Source organism: Argiope bruennichi, chromosome 5 (assembly GCF_947563725.1).
Source record: "Argiope bruennichi chromosome 5, qqArgBrue1.1, whole genome shotgun sequence".
Lineage (NCBI taxonomy): Eukaryota > Metazoa > Arthropoda > Arachnida > Araneae > Araneidae > Argiope > Argiope bruennichi.
This window is the reverse complement of record NC_079155.1, coordinates 41,726,814-41,747,464: the sequence shown is the minus strand read 5'-3', so window position 1 is coordinate 41,747,464 and position 20,651 is coordinate 41,726,814. Positions and strand designations below refer to the sequence as shown.

General features: G+C 29.7%; 1 protein-coding gene across 2 annotated transcripts in view; it reads left to right on the top strand.

The window, feature by feature from the left end:
• Nucleotides 1–20,651, top strand: part of LOC129968761 (endosome/lysosome-associated apoptosis and autophagy regulator family member 2-like) — a 131,073-nt gene that overhangs the window by 61,677 nt on the left and 48,745 nt on the right. For both annotated transcript variants that reach the window (XM_056082988.1, XM_056082987.1), the window contains exons 2-3: nt 13,648–13,771; nt 16,593–16,800. In XM_056082988.1, the coding sequence (XP_055938963.1) occupies nt 13,648–13,771; nt 16,593–16,800 (332 nt within the window). The remainder of the gene's footprint in view (nt 1–13,647; nt 13,772–16,592; nt 16,801–20,651) is intronic.

Genomic DNA, 20,651 nt, shown 5'->3' with positions numbered 1-20,651 from the left:
AAATTTATTTAATTTGTATATTTTTAATTTGTATATTTTTATTATTATTTTAATTTGTATATTTTTAATTTGTATAAATTTAATTTAAAATATATAATAATTTAATAAAAATAATAATTTAAATTTAATATAAATAATATAAATTTAATATAAATTTAGTATAAATTTAATATAAATTTAGTATAAATTTAATTTGTATAAATTTAATTTTAAATTTAATTTAATCCTATTTAATTTCCAAAGTTTTATCTTAATTCAACCCATATTAACTTTATTCTAAAATGTTCTCTTATTTCCTGATCCCATTTCACTTTTTCTGTTTAATTAATTCAACAGAAGAATGCTTAAATCAGCAGTTCACACACTCAGAGTGAAGGGATGAAAAATTGTCGAGCTAAGACATTCTTTTAAAATATCCCTATAATTCACTTACCAAAACTGACACGTGTTAAGAAATCCCTGTCCGAATCTCATAGTATATAAGTACTGGGAAAAGTATTTTCGCTCTGTTTTAGCTTTTCCTCATTTCTCTTGCGTCGTTCTGTGTGATGTGTTTCGTCACTTCTACTTGTACATATATCATGCCACCCGGGATGGAATAAAACGATGTTAAAAATTCAAAAGTGCCTTTCTGCGAGTCTACTTCAAAAAATTATGCGTTTATATATATACTAGCCGCCTTTGGCGACCAGCCGGTTCGCCAATCTTAATATTCGTTAAAATTTTAATAATTAAATATTTTATGCAATTTCTACTTTAATAGCTTCTTTATCAAAATATTTTAAAACTTCAAATTTTGATTATCATATAATTCATTCATAATATTATAAAGACCTTCAGTCATAACGTAATATGCATCTCTCTCATTTACTGTTAGCACCCGTAGAATTTATGCTTTAAATTAAAGTGGAAAGAATTTATCTTCAATTAATATAATAATATTTTTTACTGAAACAAAGCATTTTTTTATAATCTGATTACTGAAAATAGAGTCACTCAGCGTTTAAACTTTATGGGCACTAAAGAATATCTTTTTAAATTTATGTAATATCTCAAGAGTTGGTCAACAAAATTTTCTTAGATTCATTATGAGCAGATCGATTAATTAACAATGTTTAAATTTAAATGCATCAAACACTAAGAAAATAAAACGATTCGTTTAAAATAAACGGTTGAAAACAGGTTTTAAAAAAACTACATAAAAAACGATGCACTTAAAACTATAAGCATATACAAAAAATATATAACTAACATAAATACAATTTACTTACAAAAGCATGCAACTAACCCAAAAATAATTTAAATCATCCATTGATAACGTTGTCATGGCAACAATCAGAACAGAATGCGCATGCGTGAATTTTCTTCGCCGGTTACGTAACGCAAATACGTGATTTTTTCTACGCCAGTTGGGGTAACGCTATGCGGATTAGAAATTTTTAATTTCCTTTATTCTGTTTTATTTTAATTCAAAAGTACTTCAGAATGAATCTGAAAGATTGATTCATTAACAATGTTTAATTTTAAATGCATCAAACATTAAGAAAATAAACAGAACCGATTGAAATAATCCGCCGAAAATTTTTAACCCTAGCCTCATTACTGTTGGGAGAAAAAAAAAACTGAAGCCTTTCTCGTTTGGCGCTGGGGATAATGGAAGATCTTTTTGGCGAAAAAATTGGCGGTGGGGAAAATAGAAGATTTTTTTGGCGGGAAAGTCAGTTTTTAATTAATAATTAAAATTCTAATTAAAAATTCGAAAAAAGAAACCCCAGGTGCACATTCCCAACCTCCAAGGTATATATGTACCAAATTTGGTAGCTGTATGTCAAACGGTCTGGCCTGTAGAGCGCCAACACACACACACACACACACATTGAGCTTTATTATAAGTATAGATAGAAGATATATGCACTTTTATTTTATTTTTGGTTCTTCACAACATTAATCATAATCACTCATAGAGCTGTTTTTACGATGGTTAATCGTTACTGGTTAGTTAACCGTTAATGGTTTACAACCGATTAAGCTCATTCGCCCAATCACTCACTGCATTTTTTGCAGTGCATTCTATCAACCGAATGTCAGGCATGCCACTGGAGAGGAAGTATGGCAAAGCGAAAGAAAACATTAATCACCTTCTGCGAAAGTTCATCTCCACAGGATGCTGTGGTGCGCGAGGTGCAGTTTCCGTTTGTTCCCTTTTCCTTTTTGTTTTTCCCTTCTTTACTTCAAAGAGGAAAAGGGAAATGAAGGAATAATGGTTCCACCAACGGGACACCCATTTCACTCCGCCCGAGTCGGCTTTGCCGGTAAGGAAGCACAATTGCTGCAGACGACTTTGAATTGAGTCATTCAGACTGTTCTTGTCAGTCGGAATTCGGAGTTATTTGTGGATTCGGATGATCTAATATGTAAGAGAACTTAAATTTGTTTATTTTGAGTAATTCTATGATTGTAACGATTAACCTTACGTTTATAAAAATGAAATTTTCTCAAGTTTGTAATAATATTCAGTGTTAAATTTTGCAATGCATTGTTGGGGAAAACGTAGCATTATGTATATATGTTTTTAATTAAAATATTTTGTTTCCGATCCGAGTTTATTTACATCTTTCTTGGTGTATGATTAGAAATAAATAATCTTAAAAAGATAAATTATTTTCTTGTTCTTTTTAAAAAAAAATCTCCTTAAAATTTTTTTTCAGAAAAAAATAGGTGTACAATTTAGTAACATGGATATGCTATTGTTTTGATTTAGACCTTTGATATTGTCTTTCTTTAATTTAATTCTTTTTTATTAAACTAAGCCAGAACAATAAAATAATTCAATCTATATGAAAGGTTAATTTTGAACGTTACATTTTGATTTTTTGTTGTATTTTCTTCTTTTGAAAATTATACTTCTAGAAGCAGCATAATTTTAGAAATACAGTATGAAATTCAGTATAGAATTTCAGTATGAAGTTCACTATGAAATTCAGAATTTCAAATATTAAAAATCATACACGGAATATTTTTAAATGATATTTTGTTATAAAGACTTTAAAATATTTTTCATAAAAATCTTTTTGCATGTTATTTTATTTTTCATAACTCAAAGAAAGTTGACTGAAATATAATATTTAAGTTTCAGCTTTAATTTAATATAATATTTATTGCTTTAAAAAGATTATTTGCTCAATTCGAGTAGATCAAGAAAGCTTTCTGGGCATCAAAATAGTTGTAATTTAAACTATAAATTCATGATGACTTTTTAAATATGTATATTTTTAAGTAAGTGTAAGTTTTTATTATATTTTCTTAATTGTAACAGATAAATGATTTTATGTTCTTTATTACGAATTATTTTGTTTTATCTTATTTTATGATTCAATCACTAGTCATATTACTGAAGTTATTAATGAATTAATGACATCTTTGAAAGTAATCAAACTTTTAAATAAAATATTGTTTGTTGGTTGGATACTACCTGTTAATTTCGACATATATGATGCCAAACTCTCTTAAAACGTCCCATAAGACGAATGTTCCAAATTTGTGTGACAATATCTACTAGAGCAGAAAATGCTCCTTAAAAACCTTTCTTTAAAAATTTTTGAAAATTTTAATTAGATTGGTTTTTAAAAAAATCAATCGACATCTTAACAGTGTTTCAGTAATTTTGTGCCAGATATTATTGAACAAATATTATTTTTTGCAATTTAAAAAATTAGAATTTCACCTACATCAATTTTATTTTATGAAATATTAAAAATATTTAAGCATGTTTTAAACAATACTTTTAATTGTTTTGGTTAATATTATAACTGTGACACAATTTTTATGTTCCCATTATTTTTGCTATAATTAAGAATAACTTTTTAAAGTAAGATAAAAACTGACGTTTGAAATCTATATGTTATCCTGCTATAGTGTTTCGGATTAGAGGCCCAGTTTTTATTTCAAGATGAAGCGGAATTGAACGAAAAGAAATTGTGCAATATTTCTTTATTAGCTTTTCATATTAATAAGTTATTTTTACGTGAGCAATTCTTGCTTAAAATTATTCCTATTATTATACTTTCTTTTTTGTAAAAGCAAAGAAGCTAAATATGTTTTTAATAAAAATTGATATTGCAAAAATTCTTTAAGAAAATCAAAGAATAGATCTCATATTTATGAATAATTAAGATGACATGGTATGGCCGATGTTAGAAAGAATAAATCAGGGTTCAAGTCGAAAAAAATTAATATCACGAATCACGAAATACATTTACGCTTAAACATAGAATAAAAATAGCACATCATGAAATTCTGTGTCATTAACTAACGAATGAATCATTTTATTTCACCTGCTTCTTTCTACTGTGCAAAGAAAAATATGCTTGAATTTTTTAAACAGCTGTTATCAGCTATTAAAAAACATTTTCATCACATTATAATCATGCTTTATATTATATTATTAAATAATAACATTAAATAATTTTGTGATTACTGAATGATTATATTATCATTCCAAAATGGAAATCAATATTCACATGGCCTCTTGAAAATAATATTGAATGTGAATGTTATCTCAAATGTTTTTCATTTTTAAAATTATTTATTATTCGAACTACTGAATTCTACATTGAGAACTTGTGAATTGCTCTGAAGTGGAGTAGATAGAACAGGTGGTGCAAACAAAAAGATAAAGCTTGTAGAACAAATAGAAGTGCCTTAAATGTTTCAGCATCGTCAGCAGTTTCTAGGAATAATCCTTTGAAGATAAGTAAAAGACTTAGTCAAACAAACGGAACTTTTTCTCTAAAGTATTTAGATTATTCAAGAATATTCGAAATGTGAAACTTCCCAAACATAAGTTGGTCGTCTTTTGGTTCAAAATAATGCTAAAAAAATTGTGCTGGTAAGTCATAAAGATTCATTTTTAAATATAAATTTTAAAAATCTTTATTGTTACCCTTAATGGTGATTAATTTTCTTTAGGAATTCTTACATTTTCATAATATTGTGTTGAAAACGAAAAATCCTGTTATAAAAGTCAAAAATGTATTTGTTTAATTATGTAAAAAGTAACATGCAAAATCGAATCTATATTTCATTGTACTTAAACAAAACTATTCTGAGCTTGAAAAAATTAATTTAACTTATGCATTAATTAGTAACTTATGATTTAAGACCATATAAAAAACAAACGCGGCTTGAATGTTTTAATTATGTTATAGTATACTTTTTTATTTTTTAAATATTTTTTATTGATGTGTTTTACTGATTTAAAAAGATTTCTAAAGTTTAATAATTAAATAAGAATTTGCAAATGATAGAAAAATTTTGTGTTCTGTATTTATTCAAAATTTTCTGCATAAATTTAAATGAAATGCCAATCCGTTGTGCAACAGTTGCGTTGTAATTAACGTCATATCCCACGTATTATTAAAGTGCATAAAATATTTTGCTTATAGATAAAAACTCGGTATAAAAATTAAAAATTGTCCAATCACGCATTTCATAAAGCTTATTTTTATCACAAGCTTTTGTCAACAAAACTATCTGCTCATCTTTCTTCAAGAACTCAAGTACTTTGACATTTAACTGCAACTTTTTGCCATTCAGGGCATAACAGATTGTTTTGCTATATATCCTATTGTTTAATCCTTAAAATAGGTTTACTATAATATTTTATATAAAATAATTTTTTTGCTTTTCAAAATATGTTAACTAAAAAGCGTTTGATTATGGGCGTATTAGGATTTCGTGGATTATTAATATCGAATATATACTTACTTTTTCGCATACAATACACAATTAAAATTTTGCTCACAATTGCTGAACTGTAATTGAAGTAATTAAAAATGCATTTTTGTTTGTTTGTTTTTAAATCTTACACAATTTCACACCCCTTGACGGAATAGAACGGTATTTGGTTAACCTGTTTCTTAGCATCTGCGCTATTAAAAATTTTCTATGACCCTCAAAAAAGGAGTATAATTCGGGTTAAAAATATCATGAACTTCCACTATAATTTCTGAACAAAATACCGCACAAATATTATTTTTATATCATTTTAAAATTTAAAAAATTGCCTTTTTAGTTTAAATTATATTTCAAAAAGGTTATTTTTCTAATTTTAATCATTTTTTAAAAATTAATTTAAACGAATTTTATAACAATATTTTTTTTTCCGTTCAAATATTGATTATTTTCTGTTGAATTACATTTATCACTTGCCGGCTTTTGTTAATGTTGTAGTTATTTTCTTGGGTAATTTTTTTGTTTCATTTTTGTTACGCAGTTTTTTTTATTTGAGTTTGAATTGAATTTGTCACGAGACAGCTTTTGATACATCATTCAAAAAGCTGTGCTTTAAAGTTGCTGCAATTTTTTAACTATATATATTCTATTGAATGCATACTGAATTCTATATTTTCTTTGAATTGTTTAGAATATTACTCTTTTAGAGAAATTGCATAACCCAAGCATAATCTTAATCGCAAATTAATATCGCTATCAAAGACTTTATTCAAACAAGAACAATTTTTAATAAGCACTATCTGCAATTATTCTTTGATCATTGAAGATTTTTGAGTACTGTATTAATTTAGATTCCTTTACTCTAGAGCATTGCCTTTTTTTTCTTCTAAAAATTCCAATCAGTATATTATTTTTAAAAAAGCAACTATCAAGTATCTGAATCAGAAAGTTTTTAATTGCGTTTTCTTGATAATAATAATCTTTTAATTTAAAATTTCATCTTTTAAAATCGCTGTTATGAACATAGAAACTCTAAATGTTATTACATGTTGCCAAAATTTAAGAGGTTATTCAAGGCAATTATTACAAATATACACCAAAACCTTAAAATAGTTCTTACTTTTTTCGTATATGAAGCATAAGAAAGTACTGTAATATCAAAAAATTCAAACTGATGAATCTCCACTTATCAGACCTCCCTAAGTTTGAAAAAAAAAATAAAACGCATTTTTCGGAAATGCCAGTCTGTCTATCTGTCTGTGACAAAAATAACTCAAAAATGTTTTAAGCTAAGAATATTAAATTTGGTGTAGGTCTTAACATCAAATTTGTAGATTTCTATCAAATTTTGAACAAAATTTATTTGGGGAAAGTCAGTCTGCCCAGCTGTTCGAATATAAGTTAAAGCAATAACTACAAAACGAAAAAAGCTGGATAGACAAAATTCGGTACTCAGATGATGTAGACACCTCGCAATTTTGATTCAAACCCATCAAAGGATTAACCGTCTGTCGATATTGTATAGAATCGATAATGTCTGTTGATAGTATATCGTTCAGAAATACGAAAAACGCAGGGTCTTAAATATATCAAATTCTGTATGTGATTTTGTGACTATAAGTGCAGTTTTGTGTCAAATTTTTGTTCCAATCGGTTGCAAAATGTCCAATCGGCTAAAACAGAAATTCGATTTTGGGATACTATTAACCACATGGCAGGAATTAATAGCCAAATAACTCACCAAAGATGACGCGATCGATTCAATAAAAATGCTAAATTCACGCCAAAGGTTAATATTTCGTAACTATTGTACGCCAATACCATGTAAGGCGTTCTCTAGGATAATACTTTAGTTAGAGAATATGCGAGAATGGTTTGGGGAGAAACACTCCCTGTAGTATATTCGGACACTTTATAATAATAATTATTCATTTTAAAACATCCTATGGATTAAATATAAAAACTCTAAGATTTAAAAATGCAAATCGCTTTGTCTTGCATACATATTATAACAATTAGATGCTAGCGAAACTGCTGGTACATTAGCTAGTTATTTATAAAACTTCGATAGATATTAGATTTCATTACAACTTTCAAAACAATTACGAAATGAATTCTTTAGTAATTCAATCAAGACATAAATTTCCATCAACGTCGGCCACTTAGGTTCAGTTGACGCTGTGAACCATAAAATTCCCGATTTCACGCTGTCTAGCGTTTCCATGGAGCCATGAGCCTAAATAGAATCAAGAAGAGGACAGTGTTTGGACAAGGGCAAGAGAGCGAAAGACGGAAAGACGTGACGGGATTATGTAGGAATGATACTTCCTGATTTTTTCTTTTTCGCTTGTCACGAGGGCTTTGCACACATTTTGTTCTGGTACTGTACATAGCTTGATTCGTAACAGGAGTTGAGATCAGTTGTTTGTCTATGTATTTTCTTTACATGTTTTCAGTTATAATTTTCTATAATTCTGAAGCAATCGGTGTTATCTAACAATAGATTATTGCTTTATTAAACGCAGTAGTTCAAGAATTTTTTTTAATGATAAGTTGGTTATAATTAATTGATTAATGAATTAGTTAAAAGAATTAATAATGTCGAATTACATTAAAATTTCGAAGAAAATTTTTTGAAGGCTATAATACATTTGCCGTATAAACTTGTTTCACGATTGAAAAAAAAAGTACATCGGGTACTTCCTCCAGAAGACTTTCTAAATATCTGAAATTCAGCTATATAGAACAATTTGACATAAAAAAAATAAAAAAATCCGAAAATAAAAGCTAATAAAAACAGCAAAATAACTGACTCACAAAGATATGTTCAAGTCATGATATTTTTATAATATACACAAGTGTACAAAATATAAACAAAATTGTATTTGTATTTATTAAATTAATATGCTATAGATAAATTTCAGTTCTCTTTCTTAAGAAATATAATTTTTTTCGTCAATTATACAATTATTCGGAAAAGGTTATGTTCTAATTAGTTTCGGATAATTGGATTGCTATTGTGTGTGTCTAAACCATATTTTTTACATTCAGTTTTGAAATGGAATAAAATGAGTTAATTTGCACTTCTATTCACACAGTCCTATGTCAACATAGGGTTTGATATAAGTCAATATAGGGACCGAGATGCAATATAAATCATCATAGGATCCAAAATTCGATACAAGTCAGCAATGTTGGTGTCCAGACCTCATTCTAAATTTCAATTAGTTAGCTTTCTGTATTTTTGAGTTATCTTGTTCATACGCACATACACAGATAGATAGACAGATTTCTCGTAGATGGATATTGTTAAAAAAGACTGAAATCCATAATTTTTAATGGAGATGCAGCATATCAAATTCCATTCATCTAGCTCATTTTTTTCCTGCTTAACCCTTTCTAGGGCCGTGGGAAGTATGCTTCCCACCAAATTTATCAATCTTTGCATGAAATTATGTAGGTTGGCATAAGTTCAGACAAATTTTTTAGAAAGACAGAAACTTAGATACTTCAGTTATTTATCTCACACAAAATAATGTGTCTTGATTTGTTACTTAATTATTAATTAATCAAATTAAATTTTTCTAATAAGCTAAATGAATCCCTTTTCTTATTTTAATTTCAAGCCTAAAAATATTTTAACATAATATTACTAGAAAAAAATGACCCTATAAAGGGTGAAGGTATTCATACATATGTAGATAAACAGACATAACTCCAAAATTAATAATAATAACTTAAATTCACAAGACATCTACTTTAAAATTCTGAAAATTATTTTCGAGTCGCCTTATAAACTATAAATTAAATAGAAATTTTTTTATGTAAAATTCTTGTTAAATAATTATTGTAAGTGCGAAGCGTACATAGTATTTATACGTTTTATTGTTTAATATTACTTGCTTTGTTTACACGAGAGAAATAGGAATTAAAAAAACAAACGATCTATTTTTTTTAAATTTCGATCGTTTGTTACCGTTTAAAAAATGAAAATATAATAAAACGTTATTCATTAAAATTTCAAAATATAGAGTGTTCATTAATTATTGTCGGGTGTTCCGTACCTCATAACTTTCGAATAAAAAATATTACGCAAAAACCGATTACGTATTCGTAAATTACAACTCGAAGAATTTTATTAATGATATTAAAGTGAAAAGCTTGCACAATTTGCACTTTGTAGACATTCAGCTGAAGGCGATTATGTATTCGTAAATTACAACTCAAAGAATTTTATTAATGATATTAAAAAGATTAATGAATTTGCACATGGCTTCCCTTCGTGGCTCGTAACACATCGAGACGAAATTCGATTTCCCTCCAAGTGTTCTCCAGCATTTGTGGAGTAACATTTTGGATCGCAGTAACAATTCTGCTCTTCAGTTCATCAAGGGAGGGCACAGGGTTCTTGTACACAATGTTCTGGAGAAACACCCATAGAAAGAAGTCCAGCGGTGTTATATCTGGTGATCTCGGAGGCCATGGGATTGGTCCACCTCTTCTCATTGTTGCCACGTAAAATTCTTTGAGTTGTAATTTACGAATACATAATCGCCTTCAGCTGAATGCCTACAGAGTGCAAATTGTGCAAGCTTTACACTTTAATGTCATTAATAAAATTCTTCGAGTTGTAATTTACGAATACGTAATCGGTTTTTGCGTAATATTTTTTATTCGAAAGTTATGAGGTACGGAAACCCCGACAATAATTAATGAACACCCTATGTTATATAGCATCTGTGAAATTTAAAAATGAATTATAATGAAAAGAAATAAAGTAAAAGAATATAAATTGGTAAAAAAAATCATCAGTGCCTATTTACTATATATTAATTTCATTTTATCACACATTTCCCAAATCTTCATATATTAAAATGCGAAATAAATCGTCTGATTATAAATCGTTTGCTTTCTTTCTATAAGTACTACCAAATAAACCTAACATTATTTTTTTATGAGCTTTGTACTTTAATATTAAATTCTAATAGCATTAACTTAATCTAGTATATATATATAAACAAAGAATCCTAGACATTTTTATGTTCTCGACATTAGATTTTAGGTCAATGGCTCACACGTTATCAAGAATTCCGTGCATCTGGACACAAATTGATTTGCTGCTCCCCAGAGACACATTACTCTTTTCTCAATCTGTCAACTTCCCCTTCTTTAACGCTTGATTAGTTCGTTGACAGATCATAGACACTGTTATCTGGGCTTCTTCGCTTATGTGAGCGTTGATCGACGAAGACCAGGTATTATTTATAAGAAAGCCTTTATTCGAAGCTCATCAAGTAAATTATCTACAAAGTATCAGATTATATTAGATAATTTACTTTCATTGATATAATAAATGTATTTGGATACTGATATGACAGAATTCATCTGAAAAAGTTGTCTGTTTTTGCTTTCTCGTACGCAAAGTATGCGAAGAGAAAGAATTATAATTGTTAAAAAAACTCTAAAAGTCGAGATTTGGACGAAATTTACACGTTTCAGAACTCCTTGAGTCTCAAAAACACATTGCTACTTTTTCGTAACATCGTACAGAGAGAGTATAATAATCGTGACAAAATTCGACAGGGGGATTTTGACGAATGGGAGAGACTTTGACGAATCATTAGACTTCCGTTAGTTAGAAAAATGCATTTTTGGGAAATTTCAGTCTGTTCTTCTGTTTGTGACAAAGATAACTCAAAAATGCTTTGAGCTAGACAATTGAAATTTGGTATATCTTCTTCACATCAAATTTGGAGATTTCTAACAAATTTTGAACAAAACCCGCCTTCTACTTTTGCATGTATACAAATGAGATAAACAATGATACAAATGAAAGGAAAAAAATGAAGGAATGAAGGAAAAAAAAAGACAAATACAAATGAGATTAAAAAAAACGTAACAATGTGAGTAAATCAGGTATAGATCACAAATTTAGTATTTACAGTGCAGTTTCTTGTCAAATTTTGGGCCAATTCCAACAAGGATTGAATGTCTGTCAGTCTGTACTTTCAGAAACATGTAAACCTGACAACTCAAAGACGTAACAACTTAAATATATCAAATTTGGTATGAAATTTTGCGACTACAATTGCAAACTGTGTAAAATTTTTGTCTCAATCGGTTGGGAAGTCAGCCATCTAACTCTCCGACCCGCCACGAAGGCACACGGATTTAAACCATAAAAACTGAATGACCGGACCGCCGCAACAGCAACATTGGCGGGAACTGTGGTTGAGTCCTAAGGGCCATCACCGGTCACGGTACAACCCTCCGCGAAGGAAGTACGTCCCGTCATCAATGGGAGGAGTCAGATCCCCCACCTATTAGTGTACACTCCAGAGTGGCGAGATCCAGCCACCATGCCGGAACCATCTCATCCTCATTTCGAGGTGCCCCCACAGGGGTATAATCAATCGGTTGGGAAAAACGCGTCTAAAACACAAATTTGATTTTCGGATACTATTAATCGCATGCCGCAGTCTCCTATGTACAGGTGAAAACGTTTAGCTGCAAAAAGATAGATACACTTTTTTATGTATTATTATTATTTGGCTAAGATATAGATAGGTAATAAATTTTGAATCATATATGCCAAAGGGTGGACCACCTGCCGGTGTGTACATTCGCATGCATGTAAACATGATAGCTCAAAAACGCAATGATTTAGATATATGAAATTAGATATGTGATTTCGTTACTAAAATTATAGTTAGTTCTATACCAAATTCTCAATAAAATATGCTGACAAAAAGATGCCTGAAATGCTCGCTCTGTTTTCTTTATTATACAATGAAAAACAAAATGCTTATACATGAGGTACTGAAAATAAAAATCTGAGCTTTCGTGATTAAGTTTCCCAATTTTTAGTGGGAAGGAGGGGAGGGATGACACCTATATTAGAAAGTATTTAAAAGGCATTTGGCGCGACCTCTCCCTCTAGTTATTACTAAGTTAATGTTTATTTATTAAATTAGAGATATATAGTTCCCTTTTTGGAGATATATAGCATAATGTAACTATCAAAATATTTGGCGTCATGATGTTGATCAGTTTTTCGCTCTTTTAGATATCTATATCTTTTTTAAAACCTTTTTCTTAAAAAAAACTTAGTTTGAATTAGATAATTACACCTAACAACAGAGGAATGATAGTCTTCAAGACATTAATTTCTGTGTTATATATCAACAAAATGTATACTTCTAATGTACGATATCAAAATATATATCTCTAATACGATTATATTTGAAAAGATTGCTTCATAAAACTGAAATTTTACGCTGTTTTAAAACTTAAGAATTACGTTGTTAGTTATATCAATTTAGTTATGATGCATGGATATGGTCAATTTTTTCTTAATTTTCGAAAATAATGTTCATTATTTCAATGAAATTCAAACCTTTTTCTTAGATTCATCAAATATATAATCGCGTAATTTTCTTCCATTGTTGAAAGCTAAGGAAGAAAATCTGAACTTCTATTTTCTGCGCACTATGCATGGAAATTAAAAGATTGGAATTACCACAAAAGGCAACGTGTAATTTGAAGATAAATTATCTGAGCAGTTACGCTTTTAAGGTAGTATGATGTCATTGGACTTTGGTCCATTAGGAAAGTTCATGCATACTATAAATAGAATAGATGTAATGGTATTGAAATAATACAGTTTCAATATTTATAGGAATTTGATGCTTAAGAACACTTAATCACCAAGTTATGTATAATATCAATTATTATAAAATAATATTAATAATATCAAGTTATGTAAAAATGGTGTAATTAAAATCAAATACAACTGTTATTTCAAGTAAACCAGTTGCATGTCACAGATGGCCAGGATTAGCATAAATTAGATATTTTATTTGCGGAGTTTAGGTAATCAATATTGACAATCGAATTCTTTTTCTGTTTTTCCAGAAAGACTACCACTATGAATTCACGGAGTGTGATACGAGTGGAGGCAGATGGCGGGTCTCAGTTCCGAAACCACTCACGTGCGTTGGAGGAGCTCCTAATCCACCAACCAGAGTAAATGACTGCCGTAAGTGTTTCCATTACCTCCAAATATGTTGCCTCAATGATTCTGAATTAAATGAATAATGTTGCCTCAATGATTCTGAATTAAATGAATAATGTTGCCTCAATGATTCTGAATTAAATGAATAATGTTGCCTCAATGATTCTGAATTAAATGAATAATGTTGCCTCAATAATCTTAAATTCAGTAAATAATGTTGCCTCTATAATTCTGAATTCAATGAATGAATGATGTTGCCTCTATAATTTTGAATTCAATGAATAATGTTGCCTCAGTAATCTTAAATTCAGTAAATAATGTTGCCTCTATAATTCTGAATTCAGTGAATGAATGATGCTGCCTCTATAATTTTGAATTCAATGAATAATGTTGCCTCAATAATCTTAAATTCAGTAAATAATGTTGCATCTATAATTCTGAATTCAGTGAATGAATGATGTTGCCTTTATAATTTTGAATTCAATGAATAATGTTGCTTCTATACTTTTGAATTCAGTGAATAATGTTACATCAATAATTTTGAATTAAATGAATAATGTCGCCTCCATAATTTTGAAATCATTGAATAATGTTGTCTTCAATATTATTTGAGTAACTATTTAATCAGCTCTGATGAGTTGACAATTGTGACGTAAGGGATATCGGAGCAGTCTATTTTTATAAATTAGGAGACGGAAGTGAATTAAGGTTTACCACATCTTGCAACGTCTATCATCTTCATCGGTATATCAGTTATAAAAAAATAAAGAAAAATGCACCAACTTCAAGACAATCTAATTTATTACAACTCTATTATTTCCACTTCTTAGCAAATGCAATAATCTATCCAAGATAAAATTTTAGCTGGTAATTTATCAGAACCTTGATATGCTTGTTTTTAATTGATTACAAATTTATTCCCAATTTATAACAAATATGTTTCCATATTTTTCCCAATATTTTCAGAACATTCTTCAGTTTACATCCATAAAATGAACGAAAGAATACGGATCCGACGTGTTTGTCAAATCACTGAACTTTTCACTTTCGATATATATATAAATTTGTGATGCGGTTTCGTTGTTTTGAAACTATCTTATCTAAATCGATTAAAAGAATTTAAGGGATTTTAGTTCAGTTTAGTTATATTAACGTCCCATTTTTAAAGCAACACTAGGACTATTTTGGGACGGACCTCGTAATTTTGAACCGTGGTCAGATGATGAGGATGACACCTAAGCTGGCACCCTCCTCACCAAATTTCCACACCACACCAGGGGAGGACGTTTGATCCTGAAGGATTTAATGTGCACCAGATCGGCTTACACAACAGTTCTTCGGTGGAATCGGGTTTCGAACCTGAAAAGAATTTAATGGAGTGACTAAACAGAAAAAGTGTCATAACAGTCAAACTATTCGATCTCTAGATTTTAATGACTTTCGATGGTGTAAATTTACTTCTTTGAATTAATGAATATCATTTTTGGAACTATGTCCCTCTAGTTGCAACCAAAATTACTCGAACGGGAAATGAACTTGAATATGCAATTTTAACGCCAAAACTATGCACCTGTACCAAGTTCTAGACTTGGGTTTGATCAGTCAAAGTGAAGATTTATTGTTCCAAAATGCATACTCAATTCACTTCTTTATATGAAAAGTCTGGTTGAAAATTAAACTTTCCATGCTACGAAAATATTCGATAAAGTCGAAATCCGTCCACTTTATTTGATTATAGTGATCTTGCAATGAGAATGAAATATCCTTATTCATTTTTATTTTCTAGAATACAAAGTCTATAGAAAGTACAGAAAGTCGTCAAAAAATTCGAAATCTTTGACGAATCTCATGTTTTAGATCCCAATAAGTTTGAAATACATTTTTGAAAAATGTCCACCTGTCTGTGACAAAGTTAACTCAGTAACGCTTTGAGCTAGATGGTTGAAATTTGGTATACAGACTTAAATCCAAACTTCTATCAAATCTTGAGCAAATTCCGTTTAGAGGAAATCTGTTTGTTCGAATATATGTTTAACGATAACCACAAAACGAAGAGAGCTAGATAGATAAAATTCAGTACACAGATTTAGCATCTTTAGCATCGATGCCCGTCAAATTTTGATCGAAATTCAACAATGAGTTTACCGTTTGCCGGTCTCTATTTTCAAAAACATGTAAAAGCTATAACTCAATGACTTAAATATATTAAATTTAGTATAGGATTTTGCGACTATAAATGTAATTTCCTGTCAAATTTTTGTAACAGTCTGTTTCAAAAAACATGTCTAAAACACAAATTCGATTTTTGGATACTAGTAACGCATGCCAGGGATTAATCGCCAAATAACTCGCCAAGGATGACACGATAGATTCAGTAAAAATGTTAAATTCACATCAAAAGTTAATATTTAGTAATTATTGTACGGTAATGCCATGCAAGGCGTTCACTGGGATAACATCTTTATTAGAGAGTATGCAAGAAAACCACTTCCGCTGGTTCAAAGAATATTTTCAAGAGAAACAGTAAATATTTTTCATCCAATTTTTGACTCAGCAGTAAAATAAGATCTATAGTCTCTTTAGCCAACTTTCAGTAATCAAATTATTCTATTCTTGATATCAAAATTAAGGAGCAAATCTATCTATATGGTGATTAGAATGCTTAAAGATGATTTCATTGGTGTAAAAAGAAATCCAAACATGCTTAGAATTTTAGTACTATACCAAACGATATAGAAAAGATTAATCTACGGATTTTACCTTATTGAAATCACTTTTATTATAAAGCGACTTTTCGTGAAATGTAAAACTAATTCATTGATAATTTTTAATTTTCTATTTGTAGGTATTTCATGTGACGCTGGCACGTACTTCAATCGTACAACACTGGAGTGTTTATCGTGTCCCCCTGGCACTTATTCCCTCGGTGGAGGAATCAAATTCGATTCGTGGGAGCACCTCCCCCTCGGGTTTCACGTCTCCGTGGAATCCTTCGAGAGCAACTTCCGATTACTGCATAATTTTGCCACGGATTCCGGAGTGAACTGCTCGGAGTAAGTAATAAACTTTTGATCCTTAAAAATTTAAAAAGAAAATTATATTGAAGTTCGTTTGGATTATTTCAGTTGCGAACTATGTAGAATTCATCCAAACGCAGAAAATCAGAACTTTCGATAAATGTATACATTGCGAACTTGCTTCTAATTTCAAAATAAATTCGTTATCAAAAATAAAAATATAATTCCTCTCGGCAAACTGGAAGGCAGAAATAAATTCCTTTACATCTGAGTTACTATCTGAGAACATAAATTGTTGATGTTAGAAACAGTCAAAATTAAGGCGTGAAAAATCACTTTTCAACCCCTAACTTCTAAGATATTGCAGTTATCAAAAAACTGTAATTACAAAAGTTGTTAATACTAATGAGGCGATAATTTGGTTCATTGGATTTATTCAATTCTTACTATTAGTTCACACTCTCACTCTCTTTATATTTATACATCGTGTTCAAATTTTCAATCGTTAAAAAATATTTTTTATTCATCCACTCAAGTTCAAATACATTTTTTAAACTTGTAGTGGATGACACGTGATGTGAATACAGTTTTTTTCCCAAAGATTAATTCATTAATTATTAAATTAAATTAATTTTTAATACTTTAAATAGAGTTTTAGAAGTTTGTAATGAAAATTGAAATCAACAGGCAGTAGCTCAATCGGTAAAATGCAAGGATTTCAGTACTTTTCACGTGAAGGTGAAGAATGCGAGTTCATTTCTTGCGAAAGTAGGAATTGACTTAATTTTTTTTTATATTACTTGTTTTTCTATTTTCAATATTAAGAAACTTATAGTGAAATGAAAATTTTATGAAATATATTGAATGAAATTTTGGAAAGAATCTTGGGGTATCCAGAGTTTTCCCGAATACCTGGCCTACTCGTTCACCGGACTTAAATCCCTGTGATTTCTAGTTGTGGGGATTCCTAAAAGATCGCGTTTATGGGGAAGAAATTAGTATTTTACTTGAGTTGAAAGCCAGTATTATACGCCATACTGTGCTACCACTGAAAACGGTATAATGCGTTTTCAACACGTAATTGATGTCAGTGGAGTACACGTTGAGCATATTCTGTAACTGAATAAATTTTCATGATTCTGACAAATTTTTTGTCCTTCTATAGGCGCTACAATTCCCTCTGGTGGTTAAGGTTTAATTTTTATTGCAGAAATCTTTTCCCCATGATCCATATAACGTATATACAAAGTTTCATCAAAATCCGAAAGGCAGAACGGGCTCTAGAGGGGGTCTGAATAAGGCCACAAATTATAAACACCCTGTATTATAACATAGCAAATCTTGAAGACTTTATAATGGGATCTCTATTGAATCTGAAGATAAAATGAAGTGGAATCCACCATTCCGTCGAATTTACGGTTTCTTTTACGCGGATAATTTGTGCTGTCAAACATTCGAAGACTCCACTCCACTGACAGGGTTAATTTTGTGAAAGTTAACTTTGAAGCTAATCTTAATAATTTAAATTTTAAAAAATATTCTTTCTTTAATAAAATCATAAGAAAATTGATATGTGATATCCATTTAGGTAGTAGAAGTAACAGAAACTTTTATCGAGTGTAAAAATTAAAAATTTTCTTGAAAGAAAAGCTATACCTCTATTTCCATTAATAGAAATTAAATGAAATAGTTCATAAAATGAATATAAGAAATAAAAAATGAAAAAAAAGGATTAAATTTAGAGAATAATGTCAGTCATTTGATTTTTAAAATCATATGAAAGCAAGAAAATTATAAAAACCACTAAGCCATCTTAAATATCATTGAACAATGTCATGCTTATGTTTTCGTTTGATATTATTGGTATCTAGGTCAGAGAAAAAAAATAGTAGTTTTTAAATATAAAATTTGAACCTTCCTATTTGATTGAAATATTTTCAACTTAATTTTTCTATTAAAGGGCTGATCTGTCATTTTCGAATAAATAAGACCATTATCTTGCAGATGAAAATAATACTGTGTTGCGACAGAGTCTGTCATCAAATTTATTGATTTAACAAATTCACAACAAGAGTTTAGTATTCGAACAGAAGAATATTCTAGAAGTCTGAGTGTCACAGACCCGGCAACAGCTTTCAGTTATTAAGGCACAATAAATTAGAAGGTTTTTCAACGTCGTCATTTTTTATGAGCCTCCATAATAATCGGAGAAGTGCATTTTTATCATCGCTTTCTTTACTGGATAAATATTAGTGAAAATAAATCAATTAATTTATGGATGTATATTTTCAAATAAACAGTGCCACGATTAAATTTTAAAACTCAGAATGTTCATGAAATCATTGAGACGCATACTTTGTAATTGAATCAAATTATGCTCAGTTTTTAAAAAAATATTGCGTTTAATGGAAAAAATAATAATATGGATAAAATAATAACATTTAGTATTTGTTCATTTCATTTTTTATCTTTCTCGTATATGTAGTATAGAAAAAGTATAGCAATCTTCAAAAAATTCGAATTCGAAGATTTTGTCGAATCTCCACGTTTCAGACTTCCATGAGTTCGAAAAACACATTTTTGAAAATGCCCATCTGTCTGTCTGTCTGTCTGTGACAGAAATAACTCAAAAACGCTTTGATCCAGACGGTTGAAATTTGGTATAAGGTCTTTATACCAAGTTTGCAAATTTCTATCAAATGTTCTTAGAAGAATTCTCAGATGATATCTGTCTGTCCGGTTATTCGAATATAATTTAAAGCAACACCGGCAAAAAAGAGAGAGAGAGAGAGAGCTAGATAGATAAAATTCGATAAATTAACATCTATAGTGTTATAATTAACATCTATAACATCTATATCAGACAGCTATCGAATTTTGAGCCAAATCCATCAAGGGATTGACCGTCTGTCGGTTTGTACTTTCAGAAGCATGTAAACGCGACAACTCAAAAACTCAAATACATCAAATTTGTTATATGATCTTGTGAGCGTAATTCTGTGTCATATTTTGATTTCAATCATTAGGGAAAAACGCATCTAAAATACAAATTCCATTTTCCGATACTATTAACCGCAGGCCAGGGATTGATCGCTAAAAAAATCGCCAAGGATGACACGATAGATTCAGTAAAAATGCAAAATTCAAGCTAAAGGTTAATATTTCGTAACTTTTATATGTCAGTGCTATGCAAGACGTTTCTCTAGGATATAACTTTTTTAGAGAGTATATGAGAAAGATTTTGGAAGACCAATCCCCTTAATTTTTTTTTTTTTTTTTTTTTTTGTAATGACCAGTGCCCATTATGAAACTAATGGAATAATTTTACTATTATTGAACACATGTCTCTTTCAAATAATACTTTTCAGACTACATCGCAGCAATATGAATCGCCATTTCAGACACTTTATATAGTGAAATACATAGAGAGTGGGACTCGCAGTGCTGAATGATAGCTCAAAGATCAGTATACGCATTTTGTCTGCAATTATTAACTTTACGATGCTTACAAAATACGCAAATATCAATCCCCGATGATCATCCATGACGTTTAACTTCTTAAGTGTTCTTCTTAAGTCTAACTCTTTAAGTTCGTTAACTTCTAAAGTGTAGGTCGATATCAAATTTTGAGTCAATTGATAAATCAAAAATGCAACATCTTTAATAAACGAAATTTCATCAATAATTGTTAATTATAAACCTGTAACAAATTTTGAATTCAATCTTTTGAAAGGGTGATCTTTTATTCTGTACTTTCTCAGGCAAAACATGCCACAAATTTGATAAATGAATTTTGGTATGTGATCTGAGCCCTTTTGGCATTCCCAGTAATGTCCAGGATCCACATATTTTATGCTTGGGAGACATGCGGATAACGCGTTTGTTAC